This window comes from Pimephales promelas, chromosome 9, assembly GCF_988280905.1.
Source record: "Pimephales promelas chromosome 9, fPimPro1.hap1.1, whole genome shotgun sequence".
Taxonomy (NCBI): Eukaryota; Metazoa; Chordata; class Actinopteri; order Cypriniformes; family Leuciscidae; genus Pimephales; species Pimephales promelas.
In genome coordinates, this window is record NC_142777.1 from 39,154,855 (window position 1) to 39,172,128 (window position 17,274).

The 17,274-nt window shown below is 42.6% G+C and overlaps 1 protein-coding gene across 1 annotated transcript; it reads left to right on the forward strand.

Moving 5' to 3' along the window:
- Positions 1 to 555: 555 nt before the first annotated feature.
- Positions 556 to 14,148, forward strand: wdr1 (WD repeat domain 1). Its single transcript, XM_089135167.1, has 15 exons — positions 556 to 716; positions 2,164 to 2,285; positions 2,954 to 3,044; positions 3,121 to 3,268; positions 3,628 to 3,808; positions 5,487 to 5,564; positions 6,188 to 6,268; positions 6,915 to 7,148; positions 7,872 to 7,964; positions 9,810 to 9,961; positions 10,216 to 10,303; positions 10,824 to 10,934; positions 11,693 to 11,866; positions 12,003 to 12,147; positions 13,508 to 14,148. Exons 1-15 carry the CDS (start codon positions 701 to 703, stop codon positions 13,612 to 13,614), a joined length of 1,821 nt encoding a protein of 606 aa, XP_088991293.1. The 5' UTR covers positions 556 to 700; the 3' UTR covers positions 13,615 to 14,148.
- Positions 14,149 to 17,274: the final 3,126 nt, after the last annotated feature.

Below are 17,274 nucleotides of genomic sequence, written 5' to 3' on the forward strand. Positions count from 1 at the left end.
AGATGTCAGATGTGGGTTTAAATTTCTGCATTAAATCATCTTTATTTCAGCTACATGACACAGATGAGAGTAAAGATGACTCCAGCCTGCTAAAATAAACTAAAAGACTCACATGCTCAAACGCCATTTCCTTTTTTATTGCAATGATTCATAATTTACAGTCAAGTCACCTTTATTTATATAGCTTTTACAATAAAGAGTGTTTCAAAGCAGATTTACAGAGATAAAACAATGCAACAAAGTTTCCAATTTTCATATGTAAGAACCATATACAATCAGCATGTGTGTGTTCAAGGAGCGAAGTTGTGTATTTTGAAATAAGGATCAGATGAATGTATACGTGGACAAAAACAAAATAGATTTTTAAGGGAGGGTTGCAACCAAATAATATAGTAAGCACCGTATCTTAAAAGGATAGACCCTTTATATATTATCTTTAGGTAAATACACCATTCATTTTAATGGTTTGTGATCATCACGCATTTTCTCCCGTTACACGTCACTTCCTACGGGCGTGTGCGCGCAGCTCTGGTCGAGCCCAAACCATCTTTACCATATATGGGTAAAGCCGAGCCGTGCGCGCGCCGCCGCCTCTTCCGCGTTCAGTGACGGAAGTGCTCTGATCCGGACGGACCCAAACACACTCGCTTATTCATTCAATCATTCAATCTTTCGTTCACCGGAGGGAAATAAAGCCGATATGTCTTACGAGCTGAGTGAGTTATAGTCTTTGTCTGTCTGCTCACTGCGCGTGCGTCTGTGTCTCTGTCTGTGTATGTGTGTGTGAGAATGTGAGTGTGTGTTACTGGCCTGTTTTACACTGCTGAATATCCATGTAACGTTACCATGTTTCTCCAACGAATACCATGGTAATACCATTACGCGTGTCCAGAAACGTGTTATTGTAACGGGAGGTTATTTTGTGGACGTGTCTGAAGTGCTGCAGTTTAAACTGTGTATATTTATCTAACTATGCAGAGGTGAATGTAATTCTATGATCTATATATCTGCCTGAAGAGTCTTAAACTGTGATTCCAAACACTGATTTTTGTGTTGGTTTTGAGAATCATCATCAGCCTGACACCGAGTCAACCAATGACGTGTGTTTGAGGCGGGACTATCTGTCTGGCTGACCAATGGCAGACGGGGTGTGTTTGAAAACTGTCGTTATTTTTGCAGTTCAAAACATTAAGAACTTTTAACTGTCACTTTAACTGAACTTTTAACTGCCACACAGTGAAATGCGTTAACTCAGACCTGAAATTGGTTTCTTTGAAGAAGTGAAAGCGCTTATAAACATAAAAGTGTAAAAACGTTTAAAGTCCCCCTATGGTGAAAATTATGTTGTTTATGTGGTGTTTTTAACATGAATTTACGGTAACATTTATTTTAATGGTTTGTCTTGACGCATAAGTCAACAGCATTGCTTAGTATTTTCTCCTTAAAAAAACTAGTCTAAAAAAATCGCTTTTTTTTTCTGACGTCACACACTACATTATAACCAATCAGATCAACCAGTGTATCTCTGAGCTGCTGTGAGTGAGTGGAGGCGGGGCTCTTCGGCATATTCATAGTGTCGAGTTACATTCAAGATATTGATATAAGGCATGAAGAATTTTTTATAGGGAAAAATGCACTCTAAAAATTGCTAGAACTCAAAGCTGTTAGTCTACCCAAATTTGAAGTTGATATCACAAAAAATTGATCCTCTTAAAAGAGTTTAAGGTACAGTTTCCATGATAGCGCAACATCCAATTTCAAAACGGTTTTCACAGGATTAATTTTGAGTGTTTACACTTATGAATAATCCCTAATTTATGATGATTACTAATTAAATTATGTGAATTGGGTGGGTAAAGCCAATAAAAAAACGCAAAGTGTCTCGCTACTGGGAAACGGAGAGGTAACAGGCTACAAGTAAAAGTCTTATTTTCTAATTTAAGAAACCAAACGATATCGTCGGATGCTAATATAGTTATATTTATGGTTATTGTTCTTGGTGTGATTTATTGTCGATCGATGAAATATTTCCGGATTTGTTTTATAACACTAAAATAAGTTAAGATCAAGAAGCTATGAGATCAAGCTATGATTGAAGTACTTAAGAATTTTTAAAGAATTGCACTGAGAATGTATTACCGACCGTATGTTCCTGTCCGGCAGAGCGCGTGTTTGCCAGCCTGCCCCACATGGAAAGGGGCGTGGCCAAAGTCCTGGGCGGAGACCCCAAGGGGAACAACTTCCTGTACACCAACGGCAAGAGTGTGATCATCAGGGACATCGAGGTAAGGCCGGCATGTTGTGAGTCAGTCAGGAATACAGCGATATGGCGATTCAACGAATTACTTTTTTTAAACTCTACTTTTACAAAATTATGAATAAAGAATGCGCATCAGGTGTGTTCATGTTTTTAATTATGCTTTAATTATGTAATTCTACTGTACTTATTTTGTTCATGCAACTTAATTTCATTGTAAATTGGAAAAAGTCATTATTTCAACTGCATATATTGTGTCTGCCATATTTAAACTTAAAGAAATTTCCAGTTTTCTGACGCGTAAATACGACATTGTGGTGGTGCTGGTGATCATGTGTGATCAACTTGTAAATGCGATCTTTATGAAATTATTTGAACCCACCATATGTTTTCTACAATTTTTTAAAAACTTTTAACACTATTCAATTTATAAAGGCTCTGTAAATAGCTTTTGTAGTACTTGCATGTATGTGTGGAAGATACCATATTTAACATGAGCTGAAGTCTTGTGGCTGTTTGTTTTTTACAAAGGAAGTTAATTTTGTGTGGTAAACAATCACATTTTTTTATCACTTGCTGTGAACTCACAAAAAATGGACTTGAACAAATATGTACACTGTTATTTACAAATATTTACAAAAATTTTCCAGTGCTCATTTTTTGGTCAAATAAGTCTTTAATAACTCTGTCCTGCAGAACCCTGCGATCGCAGACGTCTACACCGAACACCCGCATCCGGTGATCGTGGCGAAATACTCTCCCAGCGGATTCTACATCGCGTCCGGCGGTGAGTGGCGTGCCGTCTGATCTCCGTCGCGCCGTATTAGCGGCTCGTAACCGTGTGCTACCTCTCTCCCACGCAGACGTGTCGGGGAAAATCCGCATCTGGGACACGACGCAGAAGGAGCATCTGCTGAAGTACGAGTACCAGCCGTTCGGAGGGAAGATCAAGGACATCGCCTGGACCGAAGACAGCAAGAGAGTGGCCGTGGTGGGGGAGGGGCGAGAGAAGTGAGTGACAGTTGCAGGCCACGCCCCTAAGTCCCAGTGCTGAGCGGTTTACTGGTTCATACCGAATACCAGTTTGTAATATACAGCAAAACCGGTGCATGTTGCTTAAAGGTGCAGTGTGTACGTTTAAAAAGCATCTAGTGGCGAGGTTGTGAATTGCACCCAACAGAAGTTACGGTGGCCAACAGGAAGTGATGTTTTCGTCTGAGACAGCAGAGAGAATTTAGGTTTAATTGATTATTCAGTAAAACGATGTTATTGTGGATATTGTTGCTTGTTTATCAGTGTTTTACTCGCTGACTATAGCAGCTTCTTATCATGAACAACGTAGTGACGAAACATATTGTGTGTGTGCGCAGGTTCGGCGCGGTGTTCCTGTGGGATTCGGGCTCGTCTGTCGGAGAGATCGTGGGTCACAGTAAGATCATCAACAGCGTTGACATCAAACAGACGAGGCCGTATCGTTTGGTCACGGGCAGCGACGACAACTGCACCACCTTCCTCGAGGGCCCGCCCTTCAAGTTCAAGTGCACCATGAGCGTAAGTCACGCTCATTTATTCTGTGATGGTGACATATTACGCCCCTTTTCAACAGATGTAATATAAATCTATGGCGTCCCCAGAATGTGTGTGTGAATGTGTCCCCAGATCATTTATTATATATTGTAAAATTTGCCCCTCTTCGGGTGTGAGCAGAAACACATCGTTTTTGTGTGTGTCGCTTTAAATGCAAATGAGCTTTAGCGCCGCCTCCAATCAGAAGAGGGCGGAGCTTCAGAGACTCCGGCAATAACAGCACAGGCGGATCTGACTGATCCAGGATCAGGAGTGACAGCAGCTTTAGCTCCGCCTTCCGGAGAGACTCAGGGAGAGCTTCTGAATGTTAGCGGAGATGTTTGTGTAGTTGTTGTGGAGTTACACTGATCATCTCATCATCATGTTGAACTCTTCCACAAGTGTCCACAGTTCCTGACACAGTGTTTATAAGACAGCGCTGGTCACATGTTCTGCTCAGTGAAGAACTGGGCTCTGTTGGCACTCGCGAACCCAATGTGTGTGTGTGTGTGTGTGTGTGTGTGTGAACGTGCAGATTAAGGGCAGGAATGTTATAATAAGATCTTACGATAAGATTATAAAAAAAATATTTTTGTCATGCTGTCAGAGAAAGACTCACCAGAACAGAGTCACTGGGTTTCACTTCTCTCGTGTTCTGTGTCGGCCGATTTTACACACACACACACACACACACACACACACACACACACACACACACACACAGGAAAGCAGACTCTCGTGTATAAAATAAGCTAAAACAGCGAGTGAGGCGAGTCTTCTTCCCCAATCCTGTCCTGACGATTAAATGTTATACAAAATAATTAAATTTAATGACTTAATTCTGTTGTTTGTGTCAGTGCAAGCTTACTCAAAGTCCTATATAATGTAATACACAATTTATTAAAATTAGTCCTTATGATTTACCTGTTGCCGTTTATAATTATTTAAATACGATTAAAGCTCTTTATTTATTTTGTGCATATTTAGGACATTTCTTTAAACCCTTAAAACTCTTATTTGAATGAAATTTGCGCTTCACAATTATTGTAGTTCTCTCTAATAACAGTGATTAAAATAATAACCAGGATCCGCCGTCGGCTCTCACTGTGGCCGGTGTGTGACGGAGACTCATGGGAACGGCTGAGATCTGGTGTGTTTATAGAGGACGAGCCGCTCCTATCCTGATCACTATCTGTGCATCTCACACACACACATTCTTCAGCTCGGCATTACACCGCAAGTTGTGCTGGTCGTCTTTAGTTTGTTTTCAGGAACCATTTGGGATTGATTCGTTGACTTGAACTGATTCTTAGAAATGAATCAGATTCATATTTACCAAGTCTAATGCCACTTATAAATCCGAGAAGAGACATTTAGTTTCAAAGTATTTGCTCTGAAACGTCATATTTTCCATCCAGCAGTCATCCGCTGCTCTTCTCTCCTCTAACGCTTCAGGAACAGGAACACATGTGGGCGGGGCTTGATTGTGTCTGTGGGAGTTGATTGGATGGTTGTGGTTTGCTATTGGCTGATCTCCTGTGAGTGACAGGTTATAGCTCCGCCCACATCATCAGAGAAGAGATGCTGCAAGAGGATGAACTGATTCTGATTGAACATGACTTTGTGTGTGTGTGTGTGTGTGTGTGTGTGTGTGTGTTCGCAGGATCACAGTCGCTTCGTGAACTGTGTGCGCTTCTCTCCTGACGGGAACCGCTACGCCTCGGCTGGTGCCGACGGACAGGTGAGACGCTCGTTGCTCTTCCTCATCCTCTCGGTCCCTGACGGACTTTCAGTTCCACTGCCGCCTCTGGCTTTTGTCTCGCTTACTTGAGGACATTTAATTTAATATTCTGCGGTATTATTGATTATTGACAGCATTATATGAGAACTGAGCTGGACGATGACATCACGGTTTTCTCCAGAGCAGATATATACTGTATATATATGAAGAGTTCAGATGCAAAAGCCTCTAAGTGCCATTTGAAATTTTCTTCTAAAATTATCATTTTTATCAAGCTTGTATATCTAAGTTCAGTGATTTCACTTAAATGGCAATGAAGATTACCTATTAATTGTCATTTAAGTGAAATTACTGAACTTAAATACACAAGCTTGATTTCAAATGGCACTTAGAGGCTTTTGCATCTGAACTCTTCATATATATATAAATGAACTCAATTAATAACTTTTATACCGCATAATTAAGCATCACTGACTCACTTTACTGCATTATTCTCCTGTAATCTCTGTAAAGCTGCTCTGACACACTCTGTGCTGTTAAAAGCGCTGTATAAATAAAGCTGAGTTCACAACATTTAAGCTTTTATTTTGCCTCGTTCACTCTTGTTTCTTCCTCCGGTCCAGATTTTCCTGTACGATGGGAAGAGCGGAGAGAAGCTGGGAACTCTGGGAGGAGAGAAGGCTCACGACGGGGGCATTTACGCTGTGAGTGTTGTGCATTAACATGCAGCCGGATCATCCGCGAGTAATGGCACTGACTGCTTCTTAAACACAGTAATCGAACCGACTGAGCTCCAGCTTATAGGTTGCCAGGTTGAGATTGTGTATTGAGTGAGTATAATAATGCATTTAATACAAGATCCTGCAACTGGTCAACATTAGACAAACATATCGGTCCGATTATTCATAGAGGAGTTTGGGTCATGCAAATTACGGGACTTTCCCTGGAGAAATAACCAACCGGGAGGGGTCAGGAGATGGGGCTAAAAATGTGAGAAACCTGGGAAAAGTGTGACACACACATCAACCCGATCACATGATCAGCACTCATGTAAACACTGCATTCAGATCCATCAATAGGAATGAGTTCAGTGCGACTGAAACAAAGCAGTGCATGTAAACGCAGCTGGCGTGATGAAGATGAGGATGATGATGATCCTCTTCCTGTGCATTTTAACATTTTAGTCATTACTTACTGAGCCGTCTCACCGCAGGCTTCATTACACACATGTTTTGGTATTTGTACAGCTGTTTTTATTTGTTTGGATATGACTGTTATTTAAGTGTGTGCTACTGTAAAGCACTGTGACCCCTCGTCTGTGAACGCGTATCAGCGTGTGTCCCTCCTCAGGTGAGCTGGAGTCCCGACAGCACGCAGCTGATCTCCGCATCGGGGGACAAGACGGTGAAGCTGTGGGACGTGGCCACCGGGACAGGGGTCACGACCTTTAACCTGGGCTCAGATGTGCTGGACCAGCAGCTGGGCTGCTTGTGGCAGAAGAACCACCTGCTCAGTGTCTCTCTGTCAGGATTCATCAACTACCTGGACAAGAACAGCCCGGACCGGCCCCTGCGCACCATCAAGGTCACACTCATCACTAACACTACTGCTTTTCTGTTAAAGGTGCAGTGTGGGATATTCAGGAGGATGACAGAAGTGTAATATCATAAACATAACTGTGTGTTCAGGGGTGTATAAAGACCTTACATAATGAACCGTTATGTTTTTATATTAGCTTAGAATGATCCGCTTCTCTCCACACACACCGCGGGTCCGCTTGCGTGTCTATGGTGGCCCTGAGCGTTTCGTCACTATGTTAAGCTGCAGCGAGTAAAACACTGATAAACACAATGATAAACGAGTAACAAAATTTTTTACTGAATAATCAAGTAAACCTTAATTTATCTTTGTAAAGAAACCGCTAAACTGGCAACTCTCTGCTGTCTCAGACGCGACATCACTTCCTGTCGCCCACCGTAACTTCTGTTGTGTGCAATTCACAACCTCACCACTAGATGCCGCTAATACTTACACACTGTACCTTTAAACAAACAGTTCTTTATTTAGCTTTGCACTGCAAGCCAGCAGAGACAGTCCATGAGGTGGGTGAGGTTATGAGGTTTGACTAACAGTTTGTCTAATATAGCTTTCATTAATTTATATTTAAGTTTTCCTTAGTGTAGTGCTTCAACTAGTTGAAAATAAGAAATGTTGCTTTTGGCCAAGTTATTTATATTTAGTTTTAATATATTAAGGAATGAAAGTGTTACTGTTTTTAGTTAATTGGAGTGGTTGTGTGTGTTTCAGGGTCACACCAAATCCATCCAGTGTCTGACGGTTCATAAAGCGGACGGCCGGCTGAACATCTACTCCGGCAGTCATGATGGACACATTAATATCCTTCAGCTCAACCTGCTGTCTTCCTGCAGCTTCACTCCAATAACAGAGGCAATGCAAACCTCAGATATGAGACTAAATCAAATTAAGACAAGAGTCATTAATCCAGTGTAGTTCCAGTGTATGTCCAGTGCGGGTCCAGTGCGGGTTCAGTGTGGGTCCACTGTTTGTCCAGTGCGGGTCCAGTGTGGGTCCAGTGTAGTTCCAGTGTGGGTTCAGTGTGGGTCCACTGTTTGTCCAGTGCGGGTCCAGTGTGGGTCCAGTGTAGTTCCAGTGCGGGTTCAGTGTGAGTTCAGTGTGGGTCCACTGTTTGTCCAGTGCGGGTCCAGTGTAGTTCCAGTGTGGGTCCAGTGTAGTTCCAGTGCGGGTTCAGTGTGGGTCCACTGTTGGTCCACTGTTTGTCCAGTGTGAGTCCAGTGCGGGTCCAGCGTGAGTTCAGTGTGGGTCCACTGTTTGTCCAGTGCGGGTCCAGTGTGGGTCCAGTGTAGTTCCAGTGCGGGTTCAGTGTGGGTCCACTGTTTGTCCAGTGTGAGTCCAGTGCGGGTCCAGTGTAGTTCCAGTGCGGGTTCAGTGTGAGTTCAGTGTGGGTCCACTGTTTGTCCAGTGTGAGTCCAGTGTAGTTCCAGTGCGGGTTCAGTGTGGGTCCACTGTTGGTCCACTGTTTGTCCAGTGCGGGTCCAGTGTGGGTCCAGTGTAGTTCCAGTGCGAGTTCAGTGTGGGTCCACTGTTTGTCCAGTGTGAGTCCAGTGTAGTTCCAGTGCGGGTTCAGTGTGGGTCCACTGTTGGTCCACTGTTTGTCCAGTGTGAGTCCAGTGCGGGTCCAGCGTGAGTTCAGTGTGGGTCCACTGTTTGTCCAGTGTGAGTCCAGTGTGGGTCCAGTGTAGTTCCAGTGCGAGTTCAGTGTGGGTCCACTGTTTGTCCAGTGTGAGTCCAGTGTAGTTCCAGTGCGGGTTCAGTGTGGGTCCACTGTTGGTCCACTGTTTGTCCAGTGTGAGTCCAGTGCGGGTCCAGCGTGAGTTCAGTGTGGGTCCACTGTTTGTCCAGTGTGAGTCCAGTGTGGGTCCAGTGTAGTTCCAGTGCGGGTTCAGTGTGGGTCCACTGTTGGTCCACTGTTTGTCCAGTGCGGGTCCAGTGTGGGTCCAGTGTAGTTCCAGTGCGAGTTCAGTGTGGGTCCACTGTTTGTCCAGTGTGAGTCCAGTGTAGTTCCAGTGCGGGTTCAGTGTGGGTCCACTGTTGGTCCACTGTTTGTCCAGTGTGAGTCCAGTGCGGGTCCAGTGTAGTTCCAGTGTGGGTTCAGTGTGGGTCCACTGTTTGTCCAGTGTGAGTCCAGTGCGGGTCCAGTGTAGTTCCAGTGCGGGTTCAGTGTGAGTTCAGTGTGGGTCCACTGTTGGTCCACTGTTTGTCCAGTGCGGGTCCAGTGTGGGTCCAGTGTAGTTCCAGTGCGAGTTCAGTGTGGGTCCACTGTTTGTCCAGTGTGAGTCCAGTGCGGGTCCAGTGTGAGTTCAGTGTGGGTCCACTGTTTGTCCAGTGCATGTCCAGTGTAGTTCCAGTGCGAGTCCAGTGTGGGTCCACTGCTTGTCCAGTGCAGGTCCAGTGTGGGTCCACTGCTTGTCCAGTGTGGGTCCACTGCTTGTCCAGTGTGGGTCCAGTCAATGTCCAGTGTAGTTCCAGTGCGGGTTCACTGTTTGTCCAGTGTAGTTCCAGTGCGGGTCCAGTGCATGTCCAGTGCGGGTCCAGTGTGGGTCCACTGTTTGTCCAGTGCATGTCCAGTGTAGTTCCAGTGTATGTCCAGTGCAGGTTCAGTCCTGGTTCTGTGTGTCTGTCCTTGACGCTGCGTCTGCACATTACTGGGACTCTGAGACCGGAGAGAACGAGCAGTTCCTGGGGAAGGGCCACTCTAACCTGGTGTCGAAGATGGCGGTGGACGACGCGGGTCGCCTGGTGTCCAGCAGTATGGACGACACCGTCCGCTACACCGACCTGAGCAAGAGAGAGTACAGGTGAGCTGTCAATCACACACAGAAAGAAATCTCATACAGAAGTTATTGGCAGATTATCATTTTCTCATTATTACTTACAGAACCATATTTTTAATCTGAAACGGGCCTGTGTATTAAGGATAGTTTGCTTCAAAATCAAATGTCTTTAACAATAAAAAATCAAATACTTCAATGTCAGTTTTATTCTCATATTGTGATGATCTTGTTGAAGCTCATAATGCTTGTGTGTGTGTGTGTGTGTGTGTGTGTGTTAGTGGGTCTGATATGATCAAAATGGACATGCAGCCGAAGTGTGTGAGTGTCGGTCCAGGAGGCCTCGCCGTCACTGTGTGTATTGGACAGGTACAGAAACACACACACACACACACCTCTCTCTCTCTCACACACACACACACACAAACACAATGCCAAATGCAAACTAAAATCTGTGGCTAAAAAAATGATCAACAAAGTGAGTTTGAGTTTCAAAGAAGAACCAGTATCTGCCAATGGAGTCAGAAAAATCAACTAGTTTTCCCTTTAAATGAAGATTATTTTTCTGACTCCACTGCCAGATACTGGCTCTTGTTTTAAGCTCAAACTCACTTCACTGATTATTCTTAATAAAACAAGTCTAAATATCTTCAGTCATGTCGCTTCTTCTCCAGTAAATGTGTCTTGATTTAAGAATGTTTATATATCAGTGCTGGAAAACGAGACGGAAGCACTGGTGAAGAACATCAGTATCTGCTGTGCCATAGTTCATATTGCCATAAAACACACAGAAGTCCTACAAATGTGTGTAGAGGAACTGGTGCTGTGTTGTTCAGTGGTGTTGTGTAGTAATGTGTGTGTGTGTGTGTGTGTGTGTGTGTGTGCGCAGCTGGTCCTGCTGAAGGATAAGAAGAAGCTCTTCACGCTGGACTCTCTGGACTACGAGCCTGAAGCTGTTGCCGTTCACCCAGGGGGCGGAGCCGTGGCTGTGGGCGGAGCCGTGAGTCACCAATCACAGGCCTTGCAATATTAGCATAACTGTAGCGTTGGTCCAGTCAGAGGTAGGGTTGGGGATCGTTTGAATTTTATCGATACCGATTCTGCTCATCGATTCCGATAAATAAATAAAAAACTTAGATATGGTTCACATTGAGTGTTCTTGTAGAGCTGAGACTGTGTGTGAAGATGATGAGCAGAGATACGGGAGCGTTCGCCTGCGGGTTAAACACACCACAACAACCAGCCGAACTAATACACACTTCCAGCATTATTAAACACAACACACACTCGCGTATTCAACAAGAGCTAGTGAGAAATTAGCAATCACAGCAAACAGACACAACTGAACACAGAGACCATAGAAATAAACAGAGTTTGAAGAGTTTATAAATAAAATATTCATTACAAATATATTTACAGAAGTTATTCAGTGAAGAGCGAGTGTGTGTTCTGTCTTCAGTTGTGTGATTTGTGTTATTATAGAGACGGAGGAATATGAGCGCTGTCCCTTTAAGAGTTGCGGGTCCAGTACACACACACACACACACCAAACAGAACACACAGTCTCGAACGCTTTACACTCATGCTGACACACACACACACACACACACACACACACACACACAGAGGAGTCGATACGAGGAATCGAGATTTGAAGTGTTGGAGTCCAGAACTGTTAGCGCTGTGCTGAACCCGGAGCCGGTCAGATCGAGCGAGCTCTGATGGTGTGTGTGTGTGTGTGTGTGTGTGTGTGTGCAGGACGGGAAGGTGCGCCTGTACTCTGTCCAGGGAAACACCCTGAAGCATGATGGGAAGGTGCTGGAGGTCCAGGGGCCCGTGACGGACATGAGCTACTCGAAGGACGGGGCGTTCCTGGCCGTGACGGACGAGAAGAAGGTCGTCACTGTCTTCACCGTCGCGGACGGATACACGGTACACCCCTCTCTCACACACACACTAACTCACACACAGACACACACACACACTTGTCCATTGTGTCGCTGCTGCTCGAGGCTCAGTCTTCAGGCCTGTGGTGTGTGAGTGTAAGCTGTGTGTGTGTGTGTTGCAGGAGAAGAGCGAGTTCTACGGCCACCATGCGAAGGTGGTGTGTGTGTCCTGGTCCCCTGATAACGAGCACTTGGCCACGGGCGGGATGGACATGATGGTGTACGTGTGGACCGTCAGCGACCCCGACAAGAGGATCAAGCTGCCAGGTACTCTCCGTCCCGGCACACACACACACTCACACACTCACACACACACACACACACACACACAACGTACATTAAACTCCTTATAGAGCTGTAAGTCCCGCCCCTTCCGCTAGCGCCGCTGGACCTCTAAGGTTGAAAAATCGTCAATGCAAGTGAATGAGAGAAAATAATTATTTTCTGATCCCGTTTGAATTGTGCCATGAATGTGAACATATGTTGTCTGTGAATTTTTTTATATAAAGTTTCGTGTAAAGAATGCTACAATTCAGTGTTGTAGTACTCAAGACTCGGACTCGTCTCGGACTCGGTCTCGAGACCATATTTTAATGGTCTTGGTCTTGTCATGGACTCGTGTCCATTTGGACTCGGAATTGACTCGTACTCGAACATTTTTTTTTTAGGACTCGGAATTATTCCCGAGTCCACTCGTGTTCAATTAAAAATATTTTTCATGATTATGAATGCATGTTAATAAAATATTTCTTTAAATTGATTGACACGCCCAGTGATTGGTGATTTTCTAGTGCGCAACTGCGCATGACAAATTGTAATAAAATTACTTTTAACACCACCTACTATGTGGCCTTTTTACCCTAAACTGATCATATTTTTTAAACTCTAAGTAAATTCAGTAAAAAAAAAAAAGGATTTCTCTAAGTAAATAAAAGTAAATTAGGTAATCAACCCTCACTGGACTCGGTCTTGACTCGGACTCGAGTGAGGTAGTCTCGACTACAACACTGCTACAATTTAGCGGGAAGAATTTTCATACGGTTAGACTTTGTGTGAGAGCACTTTGTGGACTACAACTCTCTCGACGTGTTTGATATACGTCACCCCCATCAGCACACGGATCCCGCTGAACATGCCTGTGTCTTTGGTGAGGACGAACTAGTTGAGGTGGTGAAAACCGTGATTTGTGGAGGGAAAATGTGTAATGCGGCGACGTGTAGTCTTTCTCGTTACGTCTATTCCACAACTGCTAGCCAAAGAATCATACAATATACTGTCAAACTCGTTACATGAGAAATTATATAAAACATTCACAGACCACATACGTCACATTCATGGCACAATTCAAACGGGATCAGAAAATAATTATTTTCTCTCATTCACTTGCATTGACGCCTTTTCAACCTAGAGGTCCACTTGGAGTTTTACGGATGGGCGGGACTTACCAGCTCTATAGGGTGTCTACATGAGCGCTGATCACGTGATCGGGTCCATGTGTGTGTTTATATGTCATTATGCTATTTGTATGTCATTAGACTTTTGACATTTGGTTGCATGTAAATGTAGCCACTGAGATGGACTTCAGGAAATGACCTGTGTGTGTGTGTGTGTGTGTGTGTGTTCGCAGACACCCATCGGCTGCATCACGTCAGTGGTCTGGCCTGGCTGAACGCCAACACACTCGTCACGACGTCTCACGACGCCTGCATCAAACAGTGGACTCTGAAAATCTGAGACCAACAGCAACACACTCTCGCTCTCGCTGTCTTCTGTCGCTCTTCCTCTTTTCCTCGTCTGTTCATCACTGCTGCGCTTGCTCTCGCGTCTCCGGCGGGTCCGTGCGGAAGCGCATTCACACCACGTCTGGAATTGGGGTTAGAAAGTTGAAATTGTAAAATACTTATAGTAAAATATAACAAAATATTATGTAGAAATTGACATGTCGAGATTATTTCATACTAAGATGGAATCGCTATCAAGTCGAAAATCGCTTAAAGTCATAATTATGTTTATACAATTTTTACCTATGTTGGAATTAAGTCATAATTATGACATTTGTCAATTTTGACTTGTTGAAATATAATATACTTAATTGAAATTGTGTAGAAATAGACAGCTGAAATTGACTTGAGTCATAATAATTATGTCAGTTTCATCTTTGTCAATTTCGATTTAAAGTGAATTACGTTTTTGTCAATTTCTACACTTGTTATATCATATTTCAACGTGGTCAAAATTATGACTTTTAAGTCAAAGTCGAAATTGAAAGTTGGCATACTAAGTAGAAATTTTCACTGAAATAAAATAAACAGTCAAAACTGACTTCATAATTATAACCATGTCTAAGTTGACGAAATCTATATTGTCGAAAGTGACCAAGTCATATTATGACTATCAGAATTATGACAATTGAAATTGATTGGAAATGCTGAAATTGAGTGGTCTAAATTGACACCTAGCGGAAATGTACAAACTAAATCAAGTTAAAGTGCTGAATAATAAAGTCATAATTATGACATTTTTGTCTGAGTTGTAATGTCATAATTCTGATTCTGGTGTGGTGTAAACGGGCTTCCGTGAGAGATCAGCAACAGAACAGACATCAAACACTTGACCTTCCAGAACTAAACATGTGACCAGAGTCTGTGTCATGTGACATTCCAGAGGCAGGGGTCAGAGTTCACGAGGTGCGCCTGAACCCTGATGTGGGCTGAGAAGAGAACGTTAGGGAGCAATAATCAAACCAATTGCAGATCGTGTGTGTGTGTGTGAGGTGTGAGAGTGTGTGTGAGTGAGAGAGAGACAGTACATCGCTCTCTTCTAACCCTCCAATGATGTTTATTTACTGTTTATGTTGGATGTCTCTGGTTCATTTTTCATTGGGTGGATGTGGTTCATAATTATATTAATAATGATAATAAAACACTTTTTATGCAATTTTCCCTGTCAAGTTTCTGTCCTAAAACTGATTCACAGACAGTCCCGCACACTAAAAAACAAGTGCAGGTCATGTTTTCTCCACAGTATTTTTGTCTTTTCTTTTTTTTTCTTTTTCCCCCCAGTACAAATATCTAATTATTAATTAAAGATGCATTGATTATAGAAAATTACTTCACATAAAAAATTCATCAGAATTAAGTGAGTCTATGATTAAAACAAGAAGAATTATCTGCCTATTGTCACAGAAAAAGTTTATTCAAAGTGAAAACAACTGGCGATATGTTTTATTTAACACCATTTAATATTATTATTATTTATTAATTATTCCAGCACAGTGGGTGACGTCAGCGTAACTAAAGCAGGAACTAAATGGCGGGAAATTGAGCGCGAGCGTGTCAAAACACCGAGTAATTATAGCATAATAGTTTGTTTAAACTGACAGGCGTCATTACCGGATCGGAATAACTGAGTTTTGATCATAATTAACGGCGCTGTAACCGAATGGCCAACTGGTTAAAGTTAAACTATACCAGCAGTCTCCACTCCAGTCGACTAGCTAACATGTTTACATCCTCAAACCTGATAGTTACTAAAGAACAACCAAGATGCTCTTCAGAAGCCGTGGTGGAGCTGTGAGGGTTTCTGAAGGTCACTCATCATTAAGGTAAGACTCATTACTGCTCCTTCATTAGTGTAGCCTGTAGCGGGTTTCAGTGCGTCTCCTGCGGGCCAGCAGAGGGCGCCGCGACACCCCAGTTTACGACTTCAGACGGTTTCATTTCATTTCATAGCATAGGCTAATCATTTTACCAAAAGTCTATATGGGAAAAATTTGCATGATTTGAGATGTTCCAAAGCCAAATCTTTAACTGCAATGGGTCACACTGCTAATACTGATGTTCTTCCTCAGTATCTCTGTCTCGTTTTCCAGCGCTAATATAAACATAACCGAAGATATTCAGTCTTGTTTAATGAAAAATGTATCAAAAACCCCATTGGGATATTTGCACAAACTCACTTCATTTTAATCTGTTTTTCATTAAACAGGTCTCATATCTTCAGTGTTGCTTCTCAGGTAAATGTCCTGATTTGAGTGTGTTTACAGTAGGTGTGAGTGCTGGAAACACTGAGGGAGAACAGCATCAGTGTGTGTGTGTGTGTGTGTGTGTGTGTGTGTGCAGTCAGTGACGTGAAGTTCCTAAAGTTTTAAAACACACTCATATTTCATATTTTCAGAGGTTTCTTTGTTTACATGTTTCTTCAGAATCCTGAAAGTTAGAACGAAGAAAATGGAGATACATTACAAATAAGTGAATTACAGTAATGAGACTCATGTGAGAGACACACTGAGCAGAGTCATCACACACACACACAGAGAGAGAGAGAGAGAGAGAGAGAGAGAGAGAGAGAGAGAGAGAGAGAGGCTGACGGATATGAGGTGAGTTTCTTCTGATAAATCCTGCTGTTTGTTTACAGTTAAACAAGAAACTGAGATTGAGTCAGTAGTAGGAGTGATATGATGAAAACCATAAAGTGTGTGTGTGTGTGTGTGTGCGTGTGTGTGTGTGTGAGTTAGTGTGAACATGTTTTTCTATCCCGGTGGGGACTTGAACCTGAATGCACACACACTCATGGGGACTTGAGTCACTCTGGGCCTAAACCGAGTCCCCGTGGGTAAACACACTTATAAATCACACAATTATTTTATTGAAAATGTTAAAATGCAGAATGTTTCCTGTGATGGGCAGGGTTAGTGTGTGTGTGTTTGATAAAGGCATCTGACACTCATGCTGTATATTGGCATCATAAACACCATATCAGTGTTTTATGGCTCATTCAATGTTTGGCAAGAGATTTATAGCAGTAATCTGGTGTTATTGTGATTTGCACACAATACAGTATGTACTCATTATTATTATTATCATAGAATACAGTATGTGCTCATCATTATTAATAATGAATAGCTAACAGGGAGCGTTCTCTTCAGTAACATTAATATAATGTTTGTTCAATGTCTTTAATAATGTTCTTTAATAATGTTCTTAACTTGCACTGGGCACCGATTAATCACATCCAAGTTTGTGTAAACTTAATACATAGTGTGTGTGTGCGTGTGTGTACTGTGTATGATTTTTGTATGTATAATACACACTCTTGCATGTATATAATTAAGAAAGTTTTTTTTTCTTAATACTTATATTTATATATATTATAAATAACGTATAAATACAGCAAATATTTCTTAAATATATACATGCATGTGTATGACATACAAAATAGTCATACACAGTACACACACACACACACACATATTATGTGAACACAAACTTGTATGTAGATGCGATTAATCGATTAGTTGCCCGACTCTAATATTATTTATTCATTGTTCATGTCACGCTTTCTTTAAACTCGTTTCAGATTCAAAACTAACATTCCCATAATATAAGAATAATT